Below are 16,196 nucleotides of genomic sequence, written 5' to 3' on the forward strand. Positions count from 1 at the left end.
GAACCAGCAGGCAGAAGCTAGAGCTATGCAAGCCTTTATTGGGGTCCACGGGGTGTGGGGTAAGTGGCCAAGACTGGCCTCTGTCTAGAACCCTGGAGTCTCACTGGAGATCCAGGTTGGGGGCCACCTGGCTGAGGAACCACGAGACACCAAAGATGACGCCGAGGGTCTTGGGGATGTCCGGGTTGTCTGCAAAGGCCTGGGCGCCTTCCAGGGGCAGGTGCACCACCTCAATGAGCTCACCCTCCTCCACCAGGCCCCCACCTGGACCGCTACGCTGGGCATCTGTCACCTCTGTGTAGAACATGGTCTGTCTGGAGCCAGTCAGTCCCACTCCAGACCTACGGGTTGAGACAGGGTCTGCTGAGTCGCCCACGCTGGCCCCGCTGGCCCCCTGGCCCTTCTACCACCCTCCAACCCACCCTCTCCACTCTGCTCCCTCCAGCCCTCCAGTAGGCAGGACTCTGGGATGCCCTCTCCCACCCGGTGTGCACGCCTGTGGCCCCTCCCGCAGCAGGGCATCCCTTCCCTGATCAGGTTGTACTCGCCAGGTGGGGTGGGTGTTGTCGATGTGATTAAGGACCCTAACCGGTGACTTGAGCTCGTCAGAAGGGAGAGTATCCTAGGTGGGCATGGCCCGATCACGAAGCCCTCCAGGGGGTGTTTCAACGCCAGAAAGGGAGAAATTCAGACCTGTCCTGCTGGCCCTGAAGGGGAAGCAACCGCCATGCTGGGAAGGGCCAACAGCCAGCAGGGAGGTGGGACCCAGTCCCCAGCCACCAGGAGCTGAATTCTGCCATAACCTCGTGAGCCGGAAGACCCCAAGCCCCCATGAGACTGCAGATACGTCTGACAACCTGCCTGCAACCTGTCAAGGCCAAGCAGAAGACCCCACCCCTGTCTGCAGCCTCCAACCAGATACCCTGAGGCTGTTCCCAGTGTTGTTTGGAGCCCCTCAGTCTGTGGCCAGCTGCAGAGGCCCATGCCAGACCCCAGCCCATACCCGGGGACACAGGCTGGCTGGGAAGCAGGGACAAACCCACCAGGCCTTCCCGCAAGGGTTCCCCACCAGGCACCCACAGGACACAAGTTTCAGACTAGGAACAGCATGCACTGACCCCCCGCCGTAGCATGGCAGAGTGGGGTGGGGTGGCAGCGAGGTCCTCAGTACCAGGCCCAGTGGCCCAGGCTGGGGAGGGGTGAGAGGGAGCCCCCTCCCTCAGTGGGCAGTGGCCAGAAGGGGGCTGCTGGCAGCCAGGAGGGGTCAGGCACCAAGGGAAGGAGCCTGGACTGGCGTGTGTGGAGGGAGACCACGGGCTGGGAGGACAGGATGGCAGAGGGGCTGGGCCGCATTCTGGAACAGGACGGGGAGGGCCAGGTGTGGATCTGGGGAGAAACGGGACTGAGGGGCATCTGGGAAGATGACCAGGGGGTGGGGGAGCCCTGGCTCGCCGCAGGAGGGGCTGTCGGGTGCCATGAACCAAGGCCAGCCGGAGGCCTGCAGGGTAGAGGCCGCCCTCTGAGATGTGCCCAACACGCAGGGGCAGGAACAGAACTGGGGGCTTCCATGCCCCACCCCCAAGGCCTCCCCACCTCCGGGGGGACTCACCCCAGACCGACCTTACCCAGCTGTTTCCTTGCCCTCTAGCCCCTCACCTCCCGCAGACCCCTTCCTGATGGCCCATTTCCGGCGGCGGCCACGGCTGCGCCTCTGAGGGAAGTGGCGGGTCTGGGGTTTCCAGCCCCGGTTTCCGCCGGCTTGTGAAGGAGACAGGCCCGGCCCTTGGCCCGGGCTGAGAGGAATCTGCCAGCCAGGCTGGGCAACACCACCCCCACCCCAGGGCACGTTCCAACTTCACTCCATCACGCCCCAAGCTGACTGCCTCCCTGGGCCTTGTCCTTTGCAGCGGCAGGTAAGAGGCCTGGCTCACCTCCAGAATCAGAGACAGGGAGCCACGGGCCCTGCCACAGGGTGGGTGAACTTTGCTGTCAGTCCAGCCCCCCATCAGGCCCTCAGAGACAGACACCCTGACCCCTAGTCAGCAGCATCTCCAGTCCTGCATCCCTGAAGCCACGGCTCGCTCTTCACGATGCAAGCCTAAGCAGGATGCCTACTTCCCAGCGCCCTCCTTGGCTCCCCAGCACCCTCACAATCAGGCTGTGGCCCAGAGGCTGTACCAGTAGAACCACCGCGGCCAGGGCTGCTTGACCACTTGCCCTGAGAGCCTATGCGGTCCCTCTGCCAGGAATCTGCCCAGGCCCACCTCCTCCAGGGGAACCAAGGGGACTCCAGCCCCTCCCATGCCTCCCGGCTGTGCTCAGTACTATGGGCTGGGGAGCTGGGGGCACAGTGGGCGTGGCCCACCACGGGGTAGACACCTGCAGAAAACCAAGGCCCATCCTTCACACCCAAGTCCACCCTTCGGCATGGAAATTCTGCTTTGTTGAGACAGAGTTTCGCTCTTGTTGCCCAGGCTAGAGTGTAATGGCGCAATCTCGGCTCACCGCAACCTCCGCCTCCTGGGTTCAAGCGATTCTCCTGCCTCAGCCTCCCGAGTAGCTGGAATTACAGGCTCCCGCCACCACGCCTGGCTAATTTTGTACTTTTAGCAGAGGCAGGGTTTCTCCATGTGGTCAGGCTGGTCTTGAACTCCTGACCTCAGGTGATCCGCCTGCCTCGGCCTCCCAAAGTGCTGGGATTACAGGCGTGAGCCACCGTGCCTGGCCCAGCGTGGAAATGCTGCCTTTAACTTGGGAGTCCACCCACCCAGCCAGGAACGTGCCCAGGTGAAGTCCTTGAGGCTGCTGAGGTGGGAGGGCCCCAGGCTCAACCCTGAGTGGCCCATGTGCCAGGCTGACAGGTGCAGAGACTTCCGGTGCTTCTCCCAGTGGAGTGGGCCCTGGCCTCTGGAGGAGGCTGTGGAGGCTGGTGCTCAGCTGGTGGGGGTGGGGGTCTCTGTGACACCCTCCTCCTTCCCCAAGACCTCAGCTGGGGTCAGGAGCCCATCGTAGTGTCCCTGGGGAAGTGGATGGGCTTCATACCAACATCCAGTCCTGGGAAGGCAACCCACCCCAGCTGGCAGCCCTCGCAGGGCAGGAGTTGGTGCCTCAAGTTTGGTGGGTCAGGTCCCAAAGCACAGGCTCTAGTGCCTGTTCCCCAGGAGAGCTGGAGCCACCCCTTCTCCAGCCCAGGACACAGCTTCTCCCTCATTCCTGAGCCACCCTCTGAGAACAGAGCTGTGAGTCACCCCCACCCCCAGCGCCCGGTCTTAATCCTACAGGAAGTAGAGGCACCTGTCAGCAGCAGCTGTCACCCGGCCTGCCTCACATGGCTGGGGGCCGCAGGCTGGGGGCATGGGGCCGAGACGCTGCAGAGAGAGCCCTAAGAGCCCAGGTTCTGGCCTGGCTTAGGATCTGAGGCGAATTCGGTCCAACCCTCCCCTAATCCCATGTTGAAAAACAAGGAGGAATCCACCCTGCTTGCACACTCCCAGGGACGGGGCCCTCACTCTCTCCCATCTCCTGAGTCACACCACAGGCCTGAGGGCCTGGTCCCACTCACCAGTATGTGGCGACCCGGCGCAGATCAGAGGGGGCCAAGTGGTAGCCACACTCCTCCCAAGCCTCCTTGCAAGCCACTTCCTCCAGCGAGAGCCCAGGCTGGTCCACGAGGCCGGCACACAGCTCAACTGTCACCCCCGCTGAGCCGGGCAGGGCTGGCTGTAGCTCCCGAGGCCCGTCCTGGTCTACAGCTGCTAGGGACCCTGGGAAGCGGCGCTCCACCTCACCCGCATACACAGCTGCGTGGGAAGAAGCCAGACTGTGCTCACAGCCACGTGGTGGCGACCTCCAGGTCACCCACACAGCCAGGCCCCCTCCCAGGGCCTCAGCTTCCCCTGGAGCCCCCTCCCACATCTGTATTCAGACCCTCAGGACCACAGGGACCTGAAGGTGACCCTGCAGATCCCCTTCCCACCCCAGCTGGCCTCACCTGGCCGGAACTGTTTCACCAAGACCAGGCTCCTCCGAGAAGAGTTGAATAAGAGAACGGTCACGCTGTGTACGGGGGGAGGGGCTCAGCACAGAAGCACTCCACTGGCCCTCTTGGGGCCCCACCTCCCATCTTTCTGTTCCCAGCGTGGCCATCCCACCTCCTTGCCAGCAGCCCAGGGAGGTCAGGCCCCTTGCTCAGATAGGATGGCTGAGGCCCAGGCGGGACCAGAGCTTTCCAGGGTCACAGTCTGGCCAGGATCCAGACCTGCTGTATTCCAGCTGGCAGGATGGGAGGCAGGAGGCAGGGAAGGACACACGGGCAGCTGAGTAGGTCAGGGTGCTCGCAGCTGCGGCCGGGTGACTGACAGGACGTTTGGCCCTCACTGAGCAGCTGCCCACCAGCCATACTCCTCGAGCCACATCGCCATCCAGCCCAGACCCTGGATGCTAGGGGCAAAGGCTCCAGGACAGCCTCTCCCTGCCCTGAGAGGGCCTGCCCACCATCATGGTCCCGGTGGCCTGAGCAAAGACCTGACTCAGCCCCCAGGCCTCAGGCTGACCCCTCAGGGATAGGAAACCCAGAGGCCGGGCAGAGAGAAGGGACTTTTGGAGCCCACGCAGGGAACAGCAACGTCAGGGAGGAGAGGGCACCTTTGCCCTGGGCCCAGTGTCCCCGTGGACATCAGTCTGGGGCTTCCCCAGTGGCCAGGCTGGGTCAGGCTCTCACCTGTCATGCGTCTTCATGAAGTCCCAGGACTTCTGGGCACCATTCTAGAAGGGGCAGGTCAGCGGTTAGAAAGTCCCAGGATGGGCGGAGGTGCTCGGGGAACCGAGGAGGCCACAGACCCGCTGCACCCACTCCTAACCAGGGAGATCGGCTCGTGGCCTGGCCCACGGGAGCCAGGAACTGCAGCTCCCGTGGGCAGAGGAGCAAGCAGCCTAGGAGGGGCAGGGAGGTCAAGGACAGCCTAATACCCTAGGAGTGAGGCAGAAGACCAGGACAAAGGGCAGGGAAGGTGTCCAGGCACCTCATGAAACACTGCCCAGCACAGACCGAGCACAAGGGGCTGCAGAGAGACGTACACCGTCACCAAGTATAGGAAGGCTCGTGGAGGCTCGGGGAGGGCAGGCGTGACTCCCTCACAGCAGGGCAGGAGGGCCCCGCACACAGAGGAGAGGTCAGGTTTTCCTGCTGAAGCTTCCTTGGGCCACTGAACAGGTGGAGACGGGAGGGTAGGAGGGGCCGGCACCAGGAGTGGATGGGGAAGGGTGGCAGGAGGGGCTGGCACCAGGAGCAGATGAGGAAGGTGGCGCCCCAGCCAGGTAGGAGATCGCACTGCAGGACTCGGTGACTGTCGTGATGGTGACCAGGCTCGGCACCCCCCCGACACACCCCCACCCCCAGTTTCTGGCCTCGACTCTCCCACATACCCTGTGGTCCTGTTCTCCTGTGGCCACCCTCCACCTTCCCACTCCCCCACGCTGGGCACACCGCCCTGGCAGGCCCCTGCACCCGGGGTGGCACTCAGTGAACGGAGGAGGCAGGGTGGGCAGGCGTGTGGGCTGGGCCTGCTGGGGGAGGCTGGAACTGGTGCATTCTGAGATGCACTCCCATCCTGGGGGCTGGGCCTGGGGTTCCGCGGGGTCCCATCTCCGGCACGCTCAGCCCATCTGCCACTCTGAGGCCCAGGCCAGCTGCTCATCCCCCCACGGGGGTTCTGCCCAGGCTGTGAAATGGACAAGAGGTCTGAGCAGGAGAGACACAGAAGTGCAGCCAGGACTGCAGAAGAGGAAAGAAGCCTTCCTGAGGACTTTCTGGAGGAGGTGATGGAAGTGAGGGAAGGGACTCTGGGCAGGCACAGGCGCAGAAGCCCTCTGAGCTTGGCCGGGAGGCAAAGGCGTCCTGGGAGGAGAGTACCGGTTTCCAAAGGAAGGGAGGGCCGGTGTCCTGAGCAGGTCAGGCAGCCCGAGAGGCCGTGGGGTACCACTCCCGGGAGGCGAGCCCAGGCCTGCCTGACATCCAGCCACCCCAGAGCCACCACCCAGCCAGGGCAGGCTCCAGGGAAGCCCCCTGCCCACAGCCTGCCATGCCCCCTGTGCCATGCCTGCTGTGCCCATGCCCCTTCCCCACCACTGCTTCCCCCCGAGTAACATCACCCCATGCAGGTCTCAAGGACCCTCTCAGCTCAAGGTCAAAAGCGTGTCAGACCCTTAGGTCCAGCCAGGTCAAGGTGCAGGAAGGTTTAGGGAGGCTGCTGAGGCCTGGGAGGGAGGGGCAGGGCTGGGTGCAAACAAGACCCCATCGCCTCAGAGCCACGGGGGTCCCCTGCCTTTGGTCTGCCTGACATCACAGGCCTCCCCTGGCTGGACACAGCAAAAAGCTGAGGGCTGCAGCTGCCCCTGGGTGGCAGCCAGCATCCAGCCCAATGTCCCTTGGCCCTGAGGAGATGCCGCCCAGCCTGAGCCTACATCCGTGTCCACCACAGCCACGGCCCGCACCAGCTCAGCTCTGGTCACCAGAACCCTTCAGCAGAGCTGTGCCGGTGGGCTGCCCGCTGAGGCTGCAAGGGCTGCCCCGAGCGCTTCACGGGAAGTGAGGGAGAGACTGCTGCCACCAGGGCCACAGAGGGCACCTGCCTGAGCCACCCTGTACCTGCTGCCTGAGACCCAGCCCTGTGGGGACTGTGAAGCCACAAGCAGGCATCCCATATGGCTAACGTCAGGGAAAAGGGCAGTGACCCCATGTCCCCACCTGCTGTACCCCGACTGATCCCAGCTGCCCCCTGCCAGCACCACCAGCTTAGCTTCGCCTTGGGGAGACGGATCCCCTGTCCTCCACAGCCAACAGGACTCCCACAACAGGGAAAGTGAGGGGCACAGGGCCTCTCTCAGGCTGGGGGCCAAGAGGGCTTCACAAGGATGGTGAGGGGCAGAGTCCTGGATGTGATGGGGGGGACAGGATGCCCCCTGAGGGAGGGAGGCAGGCAGGCAGAGAGGCACTGTGACCTGGACCACCTGACCTGATAGAGAGGCTGGGGGGCTGGACTGACTGTGACCAGGAAGGTGGTCTTTGCCTTAACGGCATGGAGGAGCTCTGGCAGAGGGGAGATCTGCTGGGGGCAGGTGGGCACGCAAGCAAAAGGTGGGGCCCTAACTGGACAGGGCTGGGCTTGGAGGAAGACGGCCCAGGACTCAGTGATCCACTGGATGTGGGAAAAGGATGGCAGCAGCTCCTTCACCCAACACATATGCCTCATGCCTGTAATCCCCATGCTTTGGGAAGCCAAGGCAGGAGGATCGGTTGAGGCCAGAAGTTCAAGACCAGCCTGGGCAACAGTGAGATGTCGTCTCTACAAAAAAATTTAAAAATTAGCCAGGTGTGGTGGTGTGCACCTGTGGTCCCAGCTACTGGGGCGGGGGCTGAGGCAGGAGGATCGCTTGAGCCCAGGAGGTTGAGGCTGCAGTAAGCTGTGATCATGCCACTGCACTCCAGCCTGGGAGACAGCAAGACCCTGTCTCAAAAACAAAACAAAACAAAATATTCCTTGTGAACCTACCATGTGCCTGGTGCTAAGTGAGGCAATACAGCCTCTTGTGCCGGGGCCTGGCATGGGAGGTGACACCCTAGGAGGTGGGGAAGGCTGAGCTTAGGCAGATGGAGACTCCAAGGAGGTGCCCTCCCTGGAAAAAACCCCAAGGAGGAAGCCCGCTTTGAGAGGCTCTCTCAAGTTCTCACTCAGCTCCTTCTCCTACCTCCCTGCGCCCTGCCTCTGCGCTCCTTGCTCCTTCCTCCTCGGCCCAGCTATCTCCTCCTTCAAGTGGTAGCATGAAAGCCACCACTTCCAGGAAGCCTTCCCTGATCCCCAGGGCAACCAAGGAGTTCCACTGCCAAGAGGGTCGGATTGGGCGGGCGGGAAGGATGGGGCCCAGCAATGCTTCCTTGAAAGGATGAGTGGTGCCCCCTCAGATGTCCCTCCCGCGGCCCCTCCCCGGCCTGGGGGCTCACTGGGTCTGGGAACCCGCGATCCGGCGGGCGGACAAGCGGCCGCCCGGGAGATCGGCGGGAGGCGGGGGCGGGGCTCCGGGGCGGGGCCGGCAGCGCAGAAGATGGTGGGCGGGGCGCGGGCCGTGGGCTGGGCCGCCGGCGGGGGCGCGGGGGACGCGGGGACGCGGGCTCACCTGGCGGTAATGCAGCGTGAGCGGCCGCAGGTAGGGCGAGGCGGCGCAGCGGCCCACGGACGCCCCCTCGATGCGCTCCATGGCGGCGCCAGGACACACGGGGGCCGCGACCTCTGCGGGGGCCGACGCGGGGCGGCGCCCTGTCCCGACAGGAGCCTTCGAGCGGGCGCGTGACCGCGGCTCTGAGCATGCTCCGTGGGCGCGCGGGGCGGGGCGGGGCGGGGCGGCCGAGGTGGGCGGGGCGGCCGAGGTGGGCGGGGCTCGCAGGTGCCACCTGTCGGGTGCCGCGCGCCTCGGGGCGCTGGTCGCCGCGGTGCCAGGGAAGCCGCGCAGGCACGTGGGCGTCGCCCGGGGGAAGGACTGGCCGGGTCGACCCCGGCCGCCGGGCGGGGCCAGCCGGGCCGGGGTACAGTGCTTGGGTGGGACTCGGGACCTCTTGGCTGGGGGAGGGAGGGCCTGGACGTGGTTGGAGCCAAGGGCCTGCAGATTTGGGGTGCGATGGGCCGAGCGGATGCCTCCCCACTCTGGGGATGGACCACAACCCCGAGATTAAGTTACTCCAGGGGTCCGCGGGCGGGGCCGGGGGCAGCCCCCCAGAGAGGGAGGGACTGTGGGCCCAGGAAGAGAATCACAGGAGACCAAAGAGAGAGGGCCCTGGAAGGAAGCTAGGGGAGAGGAGAGTAGGGAGCGGGAGGGGCCAGAGCTTGGGCCGAGGGGGCCTCCCCTCGAGGTTCCTGGTGGCGAGGGTGGCTGGGAGCTGCCACGCTGTCTCTGGAGCTGTCCCTCCTCCACTCAAAAGCCAGCTGCCCTTTCCTCCTCCTGCAAGTCCTACCTTGATGACGGCCCTTCCTGGGTGTGGGAGGGTCCCAGGCAGCTTCAGTGCTTCCTTGGGCATGGATTCCAAGGACCCCCTCCAAATGCCACCACGGCCTCCACGGGGGCAGGAAACAATATTGAGGCCCACACTGGCCCTGAACCCTGACCTGCACCTGCTTTCTGAACTATGGCCCAGGGGACATGCTCAGGGTGGACTGGCCATGTGAGCTTGAAATCGACTCCCAGTTCCCTGTTAACTATTGCCGTGTAACAAAACGCTCCTCCAAAGCTTAGTGCCTTAAAGCACCCCATTATCGCCTGGCCTGTGGATCGCCAGCTCAGCCAGGCAGCCCTGTCTTGGGGTCTCTGCAGTTGTAATCAGGTGGCAGCTGGGGTTGGAGTCGTCTGAAGGCCAAACGGGGTGGACCGTCCAGGATGGCCTCTTCGCCCCCGCCCTCAGTTGGGTGGCTGGAACAGCTAGGGCCGGCTGGCCTCCCTTGTGGCTGGCGTGGGCTTCCCCGCAGCATGGTGGTCTCGGGGTAGTTGGATTCTCCCGTGGCAGCTGGCTCCCTCCAGAGCACGTTCACCAGGCCAGGCCAAGCTGCCAGGCTTTGTGTGACCTGGCCTCAGATGTCATATGGTGTCATTCCTGGGGCATCCTGTGGGTCAGAAAGTCCTGGGCCACCGGCAGATTCCAGGGGAGGGACATCACCAGGTAGGAACGCTGGGGAGCACGGTCATGAAGCCAGCATCCAAGTCCGGCTGTCACCGCCCCAGTAGCTCTACAGGGGCCTGTGTCTCCCCGCTTTAGCCATTCCGCCTGGTGTCCCGGAAGTCAGGGCACCCAGCCCAGAAGCTGGCCCCACCCTACCCCACAGCCAGGCAGGCCTCTTCCTCCGGTGCACGAGGGGCCCAGGGTAAGCGTGCACCCTGGCATGTCGCGTGCAGGATCCTTCCTGCCCGTGGTTGCATGGAAAATGAGGATGAGTCTCAGCTTCCAGCAGCAGCAGCCCCGGGACAGGCAGAGGCAACAGGAGCCCCATCAAGGAGCCCCTGGGAGAGCCAGCAGCTCCTCAGAGCACCGTGCTCCTCAGACTCACTCGGGTCCAGGTGTCTGGCAGTGCAGACTGCAGAGCTGAGTGCCTGAAAATATCAGCAAGGAGCCCGCTGTGGGACACAGCCTGGCGGCTCCTCAAAAAGTTAAGCATAGAATTACCCTGTGGTCCAGCAACTGTCTTCCTGGGTGTCCACCCAAAGGAGTTGAAAACAGACACTCAGATGCTTGTTCACAGCAGCCAAAGGGAAGAACAACCCAAGCATCCATTGCCAGGTGAATGGATCCAGAAAATGCAGTGTAGACGTGTAACGTAGCACAACTCAGCCATGAGGAGAGAAATTCCCACACAAGCGACAGCGACACTATGCTCAGCAAAAGAGGCCAGACACAAAGGCCATGTCCTCTGCGATTTTGTGTATATGAAATGTCCAGGCCGGGCGCGGTGGCTCATGCCTGTAATCCCAGCACTTTGGGAGGCCGAGGCAGGCAGATCACGTGATGTCAAGAGTTCGAGACCAGCCTGGACAACATGGTGAAACCCTGTCTCTACTAAAAATACAAAAATTAGCCAGCCGTGGTGGTGTGTGCCTGTAATCCCAGCTTCTCGGGAGGCTGAGGCATGAGAATCGCTTGCACCCGGGAGGGAGAGGTTGCGGTGAGCTGAGATCTTGACACTGCATTCCAGCCTGGGTGACAGAGCAAGACTCCATCAAGAAAGGCAAAGGCAAAGGCAAAGGCAAAGCAAGGCAAGGCAAGGCAGAGAAAGGGAGGGAGGGAGACAAAAAGCAAGAAAGAAAAAAGAAAATGTCCAGAACAGTTAAATCCATGAGACGGAAAAGCAGCTGCTGACTGGTGGGGCTGAGGGCGGGAGAATGAAGAATGCTGACTAATGGGTGCCGGCTTTCCTTTCTGTTTGGGATGAAGAAGGCATTCTGGAAGCAGGCAGTGCTGGTGGCCGCACAGCAGTATGAATGTACTAAATGCCGCTCAGTGTGCACTGTAAAGTGTTTAATGTTCTGTGAATTTCAGTTCCATTTTAAACAAATTTTATTTAGAGATAGGGTCTCATTATGTGGCTCAGGCTGGACTTGAACTCCTGGCCCCAAGCAATTCCCCCACCTCGGCCTGCTGAGTAGCTGGGACTACAGGTTCACACTACCATGCCTGGCTCGGTTCAATTTTTTTTTTTTTTTTAAAGGAAAAACCCATGTCACTGAGGCTGTTCAGGAACATTCCACGCTGTCTATGACCACAAGGCCACTGCCCACACATGGAACTGAGGACAGGGCAAGTGAGGCCTGCTGTCCCTCCAAGATGGAAAGGGAGAAAAGGCAGAAGCAGCCCAGGCACTTTACCAGTTCCTGCTGTGCACTGGGGTGGCTCGAACGGGGGTTCGGGGCAGGCCTGATGTCACAAGAAGTTAGGACAGGCATGCCGAGAGGCAGAGGACAGCCTCCCCGAGGACACGACACTCCCCAGAAACCCGAAGATCCAAGGCAGGAGAAAGGAAGCTGTCCTGGCAGGAGGAGACCGAGGCCGGAAGAGGTGCTGTGGCCCTGGGGGCAGCTCCCTTGGCCTGTGCTTGGCACATCCCCTGGGGGCACTGGAAGTCTCGGAGGGGTTGGGCAGGGCAGGTGGTCAGATGCCCCTCTGGGAGGTCACCGCGGCTGCCTGGGGCCAGGGGAGGAGGAGACTGGTCTGAGGGCCTTTGGCTGTTGTCCAGAGTGGTGGCTGTGCAGAGGGTGGCTTCGTTCCCCATGGAAGCAGGTGCAGGAGGAGGAGGAGGAGCTTGATTTGGGGAGGGGCTCCAGGAGGGGGAATGAGAGGACTCCGTGTGGCCAGGTGGTCTGAGCCACAGTGGAGAGCTCTGAAAAGCCACCTCTGGCTTTGGCAGTGTGGGGGCTTCAAAGACCCTGCTGAGCATAGTGGCAGAGGCCCCTGCAGATGCCCTGTAGCGGGGCCAGAGGGCACGTGGGGTGAGAGCACCAGTGTCAGCTCCCCAGGGCTGCCAAGACAAACCACTGCCAACCCAGCAGCTGGGAACAGCACAGCCATGGCCTTCCAGCCCTGGGGGATGGGTGTCCAAAATGCATCCCACCGGGCGAAGGTCAAGGGTCACAGGGCAGCGCCTTCTGGGGGCTCCAGGGGAAGATCCATTCCTTGTCTTCTCCAGCTTCCGGAGGCGGCCCCCGCCCCCTCCTCATCTTCCAGGCCAGCAGAGTGCCCCTCCGTCCTCTCTCTGACTCTGCTGCCGTCCTCAAGTCTCCACCTCCACCCTCCTGCTCCCTCTTCTGAGGCCCTTGTGACCACAATTTAGGGCCCCCCCCGGGTCATCCGGGGCCATCTTCCCATCTCGGGTCCTTCTGTTAGTCAAACCTGCTAAGTCCCCTTTGCCACAGAAGGTCCATACTCGCAGGTTCTGGGGATCCAGGTATGGACTCTGGGGAGGATGCATCGGGAGGGCATCACCACCAGGGCAGGACCCTGTGGCGCCAGGATCTGCAGCCTGGGGTCTCGCCCCGCAGCAAGTGGGCGGGTTTCTTGCAGGACACCTAGGAGACTGCTGTGGGCCTCTGTCCTCCTTCCTCTGTAAGGGGAGTGAGGCAAGGGCCCCTGCCAAGGATGAGATGGGAGGGGAGGGAGGCGAAGTGGCCCCCGTTGGCAGGGGGCTTGGGTGCGGGCTCCGAGGGGGCCTGGGGAGCAAGGCTTCCTGGTGGCACCGTGCTGGGGATGCTCCTGGGCCATGCTGGAGGCAGGGCAGGTACAAGGGGGGCCCCTGGGCTCCTCCAGGACTCAGCTCCTTCCCAGTAAGGTCACAGGCAGCAGGTGGATTGGAGAGTTGAGGACACTGAGCAGGGAGCTACAGGCATGACAGAGCCCAGGTGGGGGTCTGGGGGGTGGGGAGGACGTGGGGGAGTCAGGGGCAGGAGGGACGCAGGAAAGCCGGGGGCGGGGATTCCGAGGTAAGTGCAGAGGGAGTGTCCCGAGAGAGGCTGAGTTGAGGGGAAGTTGGAGGAGGATCAGGATGGGGGGTCAGGAGGTCGGGGGTGTGGGGCACAGAAGTCCACTGGGTGTGGGCAGGAGTTGAGTGCAGAGTGCTCATAAGTGAGCAGAGTGGTGGGCTCCAGGACTGGCAGTGGGGGGCTAGGGGTGATACAGTAGAGACCACACCCGGAGGAACAGCAGGGGGCTGGGCCGTGTGTATGTGTGTGTGTGTGTGTGTGTGTGTGTGTGTGTGTGCATCTCTGTGTGTCTGTGTGAGTGTGTAAGGGAGTGTGAGAGAAGAAGTACGTGTGTGTGTGGAGGTGTGTGTGGGGGTGTGTGTGGGGGGGGTGTACATGAGTGTGTGGGGGGTATGTGTGGGGGGGTATGTGTGTGAGTGTGGGGGAGTATGTGGGGGGTGTGTGGGAGTGAATGTGGGGGGTATGTGTGTGTGGGGTGTGTGTGTGTGTGAGTGGTGTGTGTGTGTGGGGTATGTGAGTGGGTGTGGGGGTATGTGTGGGTGTGTATAGGGGGTGTGGGGGAGGTGTGTGTGTGGGGGGTATGTGTGAGGGGTATGTGTGTGGGGGGTATGTGTGGGGGGTATCTTTGTGGGGGGTATGGGGGATGTGGGGGGTATGTGTGTGGGGGTGTGTGTGAGTGTGGGGGGTATGTGTGTGGGGGTGAGTGTGTGGGTGTGTGGGTGTGTATAGGGGGTGTGTGGGAGGTGTGTGTGTGTGGGTATGTGTGTGGGGGTATGTGCGGGGGGTATGTTTGTGGGGGGGTGTGGGGTGTGTGTGTGGGGATATGTGTATGTGGGGGTGTGTATGGGGGTGTGTGTGGGAGGTATGTGGGTGTGTGTGTGTGTGTGAGTGTGGGGGGGTATGTGTGTGTGTGTGTGAGTGTGTGTGCAGTCAAGCTTCTGCACTGAGTAGGAATAGGGCGGCTTCATTAAGCAAAGGGGCTGAGCGGGTTGGAGCACCTGCAACCCAGGAGCGCGCTGCAAAAGAGGCTGAGTACACAAAGGCTTCCTCCCAGGCTGAAGGTCCTGCCTTCGTGAGGTGCTTGGCAGGGAGAGCCCGGGAACTGCTGTTTTTTCTGGGCATCTGGAAAAGCCTTTTCTTTTCACCTATGATAGGGAGTTTTGGTGATGATAGGTTGTTTTTTGTTTTTCTTTTTTTTGGGGGGGTGTTGTTTTTGTTTTAGACAGGGTCTCACCCTTGCCCAAGCTGGAGTGCAGTGGTGCAATCTTGATTCACTGCAGCCTCGACCTCCTGTGCTCAAGTGATCCTCCCACCTCAGCCTCCTAAGTAGTGAGGACTACAGGTGTGCACCCCTACGCCCAGCCAATTCTTTGTATTTTTTGTGGAGATGAGGTCTCGCTATGTTGCCCAGGCTGGTCTCAAACTCCTAGGTTCAAGCAGTCCTCCCTCCTTGGCCCCCACAAACTGCTATCAAGGCATGAGCCAGTGACCCAGCGTGTTTTGCATGTCCTAAGCTATATTACCTTTTGTCTTGAGTAATCTCACAGTGGGCTCAACCTCACCCTGTCAGCTGAAAGTCTCAAGAGAAGAGAACTGAACAGAGCCTGGGGTCAAGGTGTTTTCAGCCTCCCGGGGACTTCACAGGAGCCGTTCAGGGCCATCAGTGGGTGGGGACTGGAGGATTCTAAGGATACCCAGGTCCCCACAGTCAGGGCGTGTGACGAGGCTGGCAGGGGCTGCTCTGCAGTTCTGCTTCTAGCCCCCCAGGGCCTCACCACCGTCTCCCAGGTCCCAGGCATGAGTCAGAGCAGGTGCGGTGGAGAAGCAGCATCCTAGCTGCCCCACAGGCGCCACCTGGTGTCACATCCTCTACTCTCAATGGCCAGCTCCCACGTGGGCACAGCTGGCCTCCAGACACCTCCCTTCACAGCCCTCTGAAGGCTCCCTCCCCCTGCTCTGGTGGAGCCCATCCTGCAGCCACTTCCTGCGACAGGGTGCATGGAAGACACATTTTGAGCACCGTGCCTATCTGAGAATGTCTATTACACTCTCATCCTTGAATGATAGCTGGGCTGGGTATAGAAGTCTAGGCTAGGGCCGGGCGTGGTGGCTCACACCTGTAATCCCAGCACTTTGGGAGGCTGAGGCAGGTGGATTACACGAGGCCAGGAGTTTGAGACCAGCCTGGCCAACATAGTGAAACCCTGTCTCTAATAAAAATACGAAACACTAGCCAGACATGGTGGTACATGCCTGTAGTCCCAGCGACTCGGGATGCTGAGGCAGGAGAATCACTTCTGCCTAGGAGGTGGAGGCTACAGTGAACTGAGATCACGCCACTGCACTCCAGCCTAGGCGACAGAGCAAGACTCCATCTCAAAAAAAAAAGAAGTCTAGGCTGGAAGTCACTTTCCTCCAGCATTTTGCAGGCATTGCTTCATCGTCTGTCTGTCTCCAGGGGCTGCTTCCACTTCTCAGGCCATTCTGAGGCCCGTTTGAAGACCTAACATATGTCCATGTGGAGAATGTTCTGTTTGCCCTGGAAACGGGCACGCAGTCTCTGTTCGCGGTGTTTTCCACATTGTCGCGTCTTGGCTTGGGGATGCTTGAGCTGGCAGTTTCTGAAAGACACGTTAGAGATAAAACTGAAATAGGAGGTGACAACTAGGATCGACTTCAAAATAATCACGTCGGGAGAGGGAAAGGAGACGGCAGAACTGGCCCCACGCTGAAGACCACTAAGGCCTTCTCAAAAAAAAAAAAAAAAAGAGGGGGGCATAGTGTAGAGAGGTGGTGTGGGAACCGGAGCCGGCCCAGAATGGTGGTGGGGCACGTCACTCACTCCTGTGGCTTCGGCCGCCGAGTGTGGTAGAAACCATCAGAGCAGAGGTGGTCCACACACTGTGTCTGCCACAAGGCCCGTGATGAGCCGTGGCCGGATCCAGGATGTGACCCAATGGCAGATCCAAGAAGAGTTCAACATGAAGGAAACAGGAGAGCCAGAGATATTCCCCAGGTTTTCTGGCCCTAGCACCTGGGAGGTGGGCCCACCTGGAACAAGGGCAGATGTGGTTTGTTTGTTGTGGAGCTGGGTGGAGTGCGAGGCGTCCTGGGGAAACTGGGTATTCACATGCAAAAGGAGGAAGCTGGATCTTCACCAACCACCCTAATCACCCTAACTCGGGCCA

General features: G+C 61.6%; 1 protein-coding gene across 2 annotated transcripts; it reads right to left on the bottom strand.

The window, feature by feature from the left end:
* Window positions 1-18: 18 nt before the first annotated feature.
* On the bottom strand, window positions 19-8,372 carry NUDT14 (nudix hydrolase 14). Of its 2 annotated transcripts, XM_055361737.1 has the most exons (6): window positions 8,173-8,364; window positions 4,721-4,764; window positions 3,992-4,056; window positions 3,563-3,800; window positions 590-707; window positions 204-341 (listed from the first exon to the last, which is right to left on the bottom strand). In XM_055361737.1, the coding sequence occupies exons 1-5, from the start codon at window positions 8,251-8,253 to the stop codon at window positions 623-625; spliced, it is 513 nt and encodes a 170-aa protein (XP_055217712.1). In that variant the 5' UTR covers window positions 8,254-8,364; the 3' UTR covers window positions 204-341; window positions 590-622. The 2 variants fall into 2 exon arrangements, with proteins under 2 accessions (XP_055217711.1, XP_055217712.1); XM_055361736.1 differs by lacking the exon at window positions 590-707 and having other exon boundaries at window positions 19-341; window positions 8,173-8,372.
* Between the last annotated feature and the right edge of the window lie 7,824 nt (window positions 8,373-16,196).

Source organism: Gorilla gorilla, chromosome 15 (assembly GCF_029281585.2).
Source record: "Gorilla gorilla gorilla isolate KB3781 chromosome 15, NHGRI_mGorGor1-v2.1_pri, whole genome shotgun sequence".
Lineage (NCBI taxonomy): Eukaryota > Metazoa > Chordata > Mammalia > Primates > Hominidae > Gorilla > Gorilla gorilla.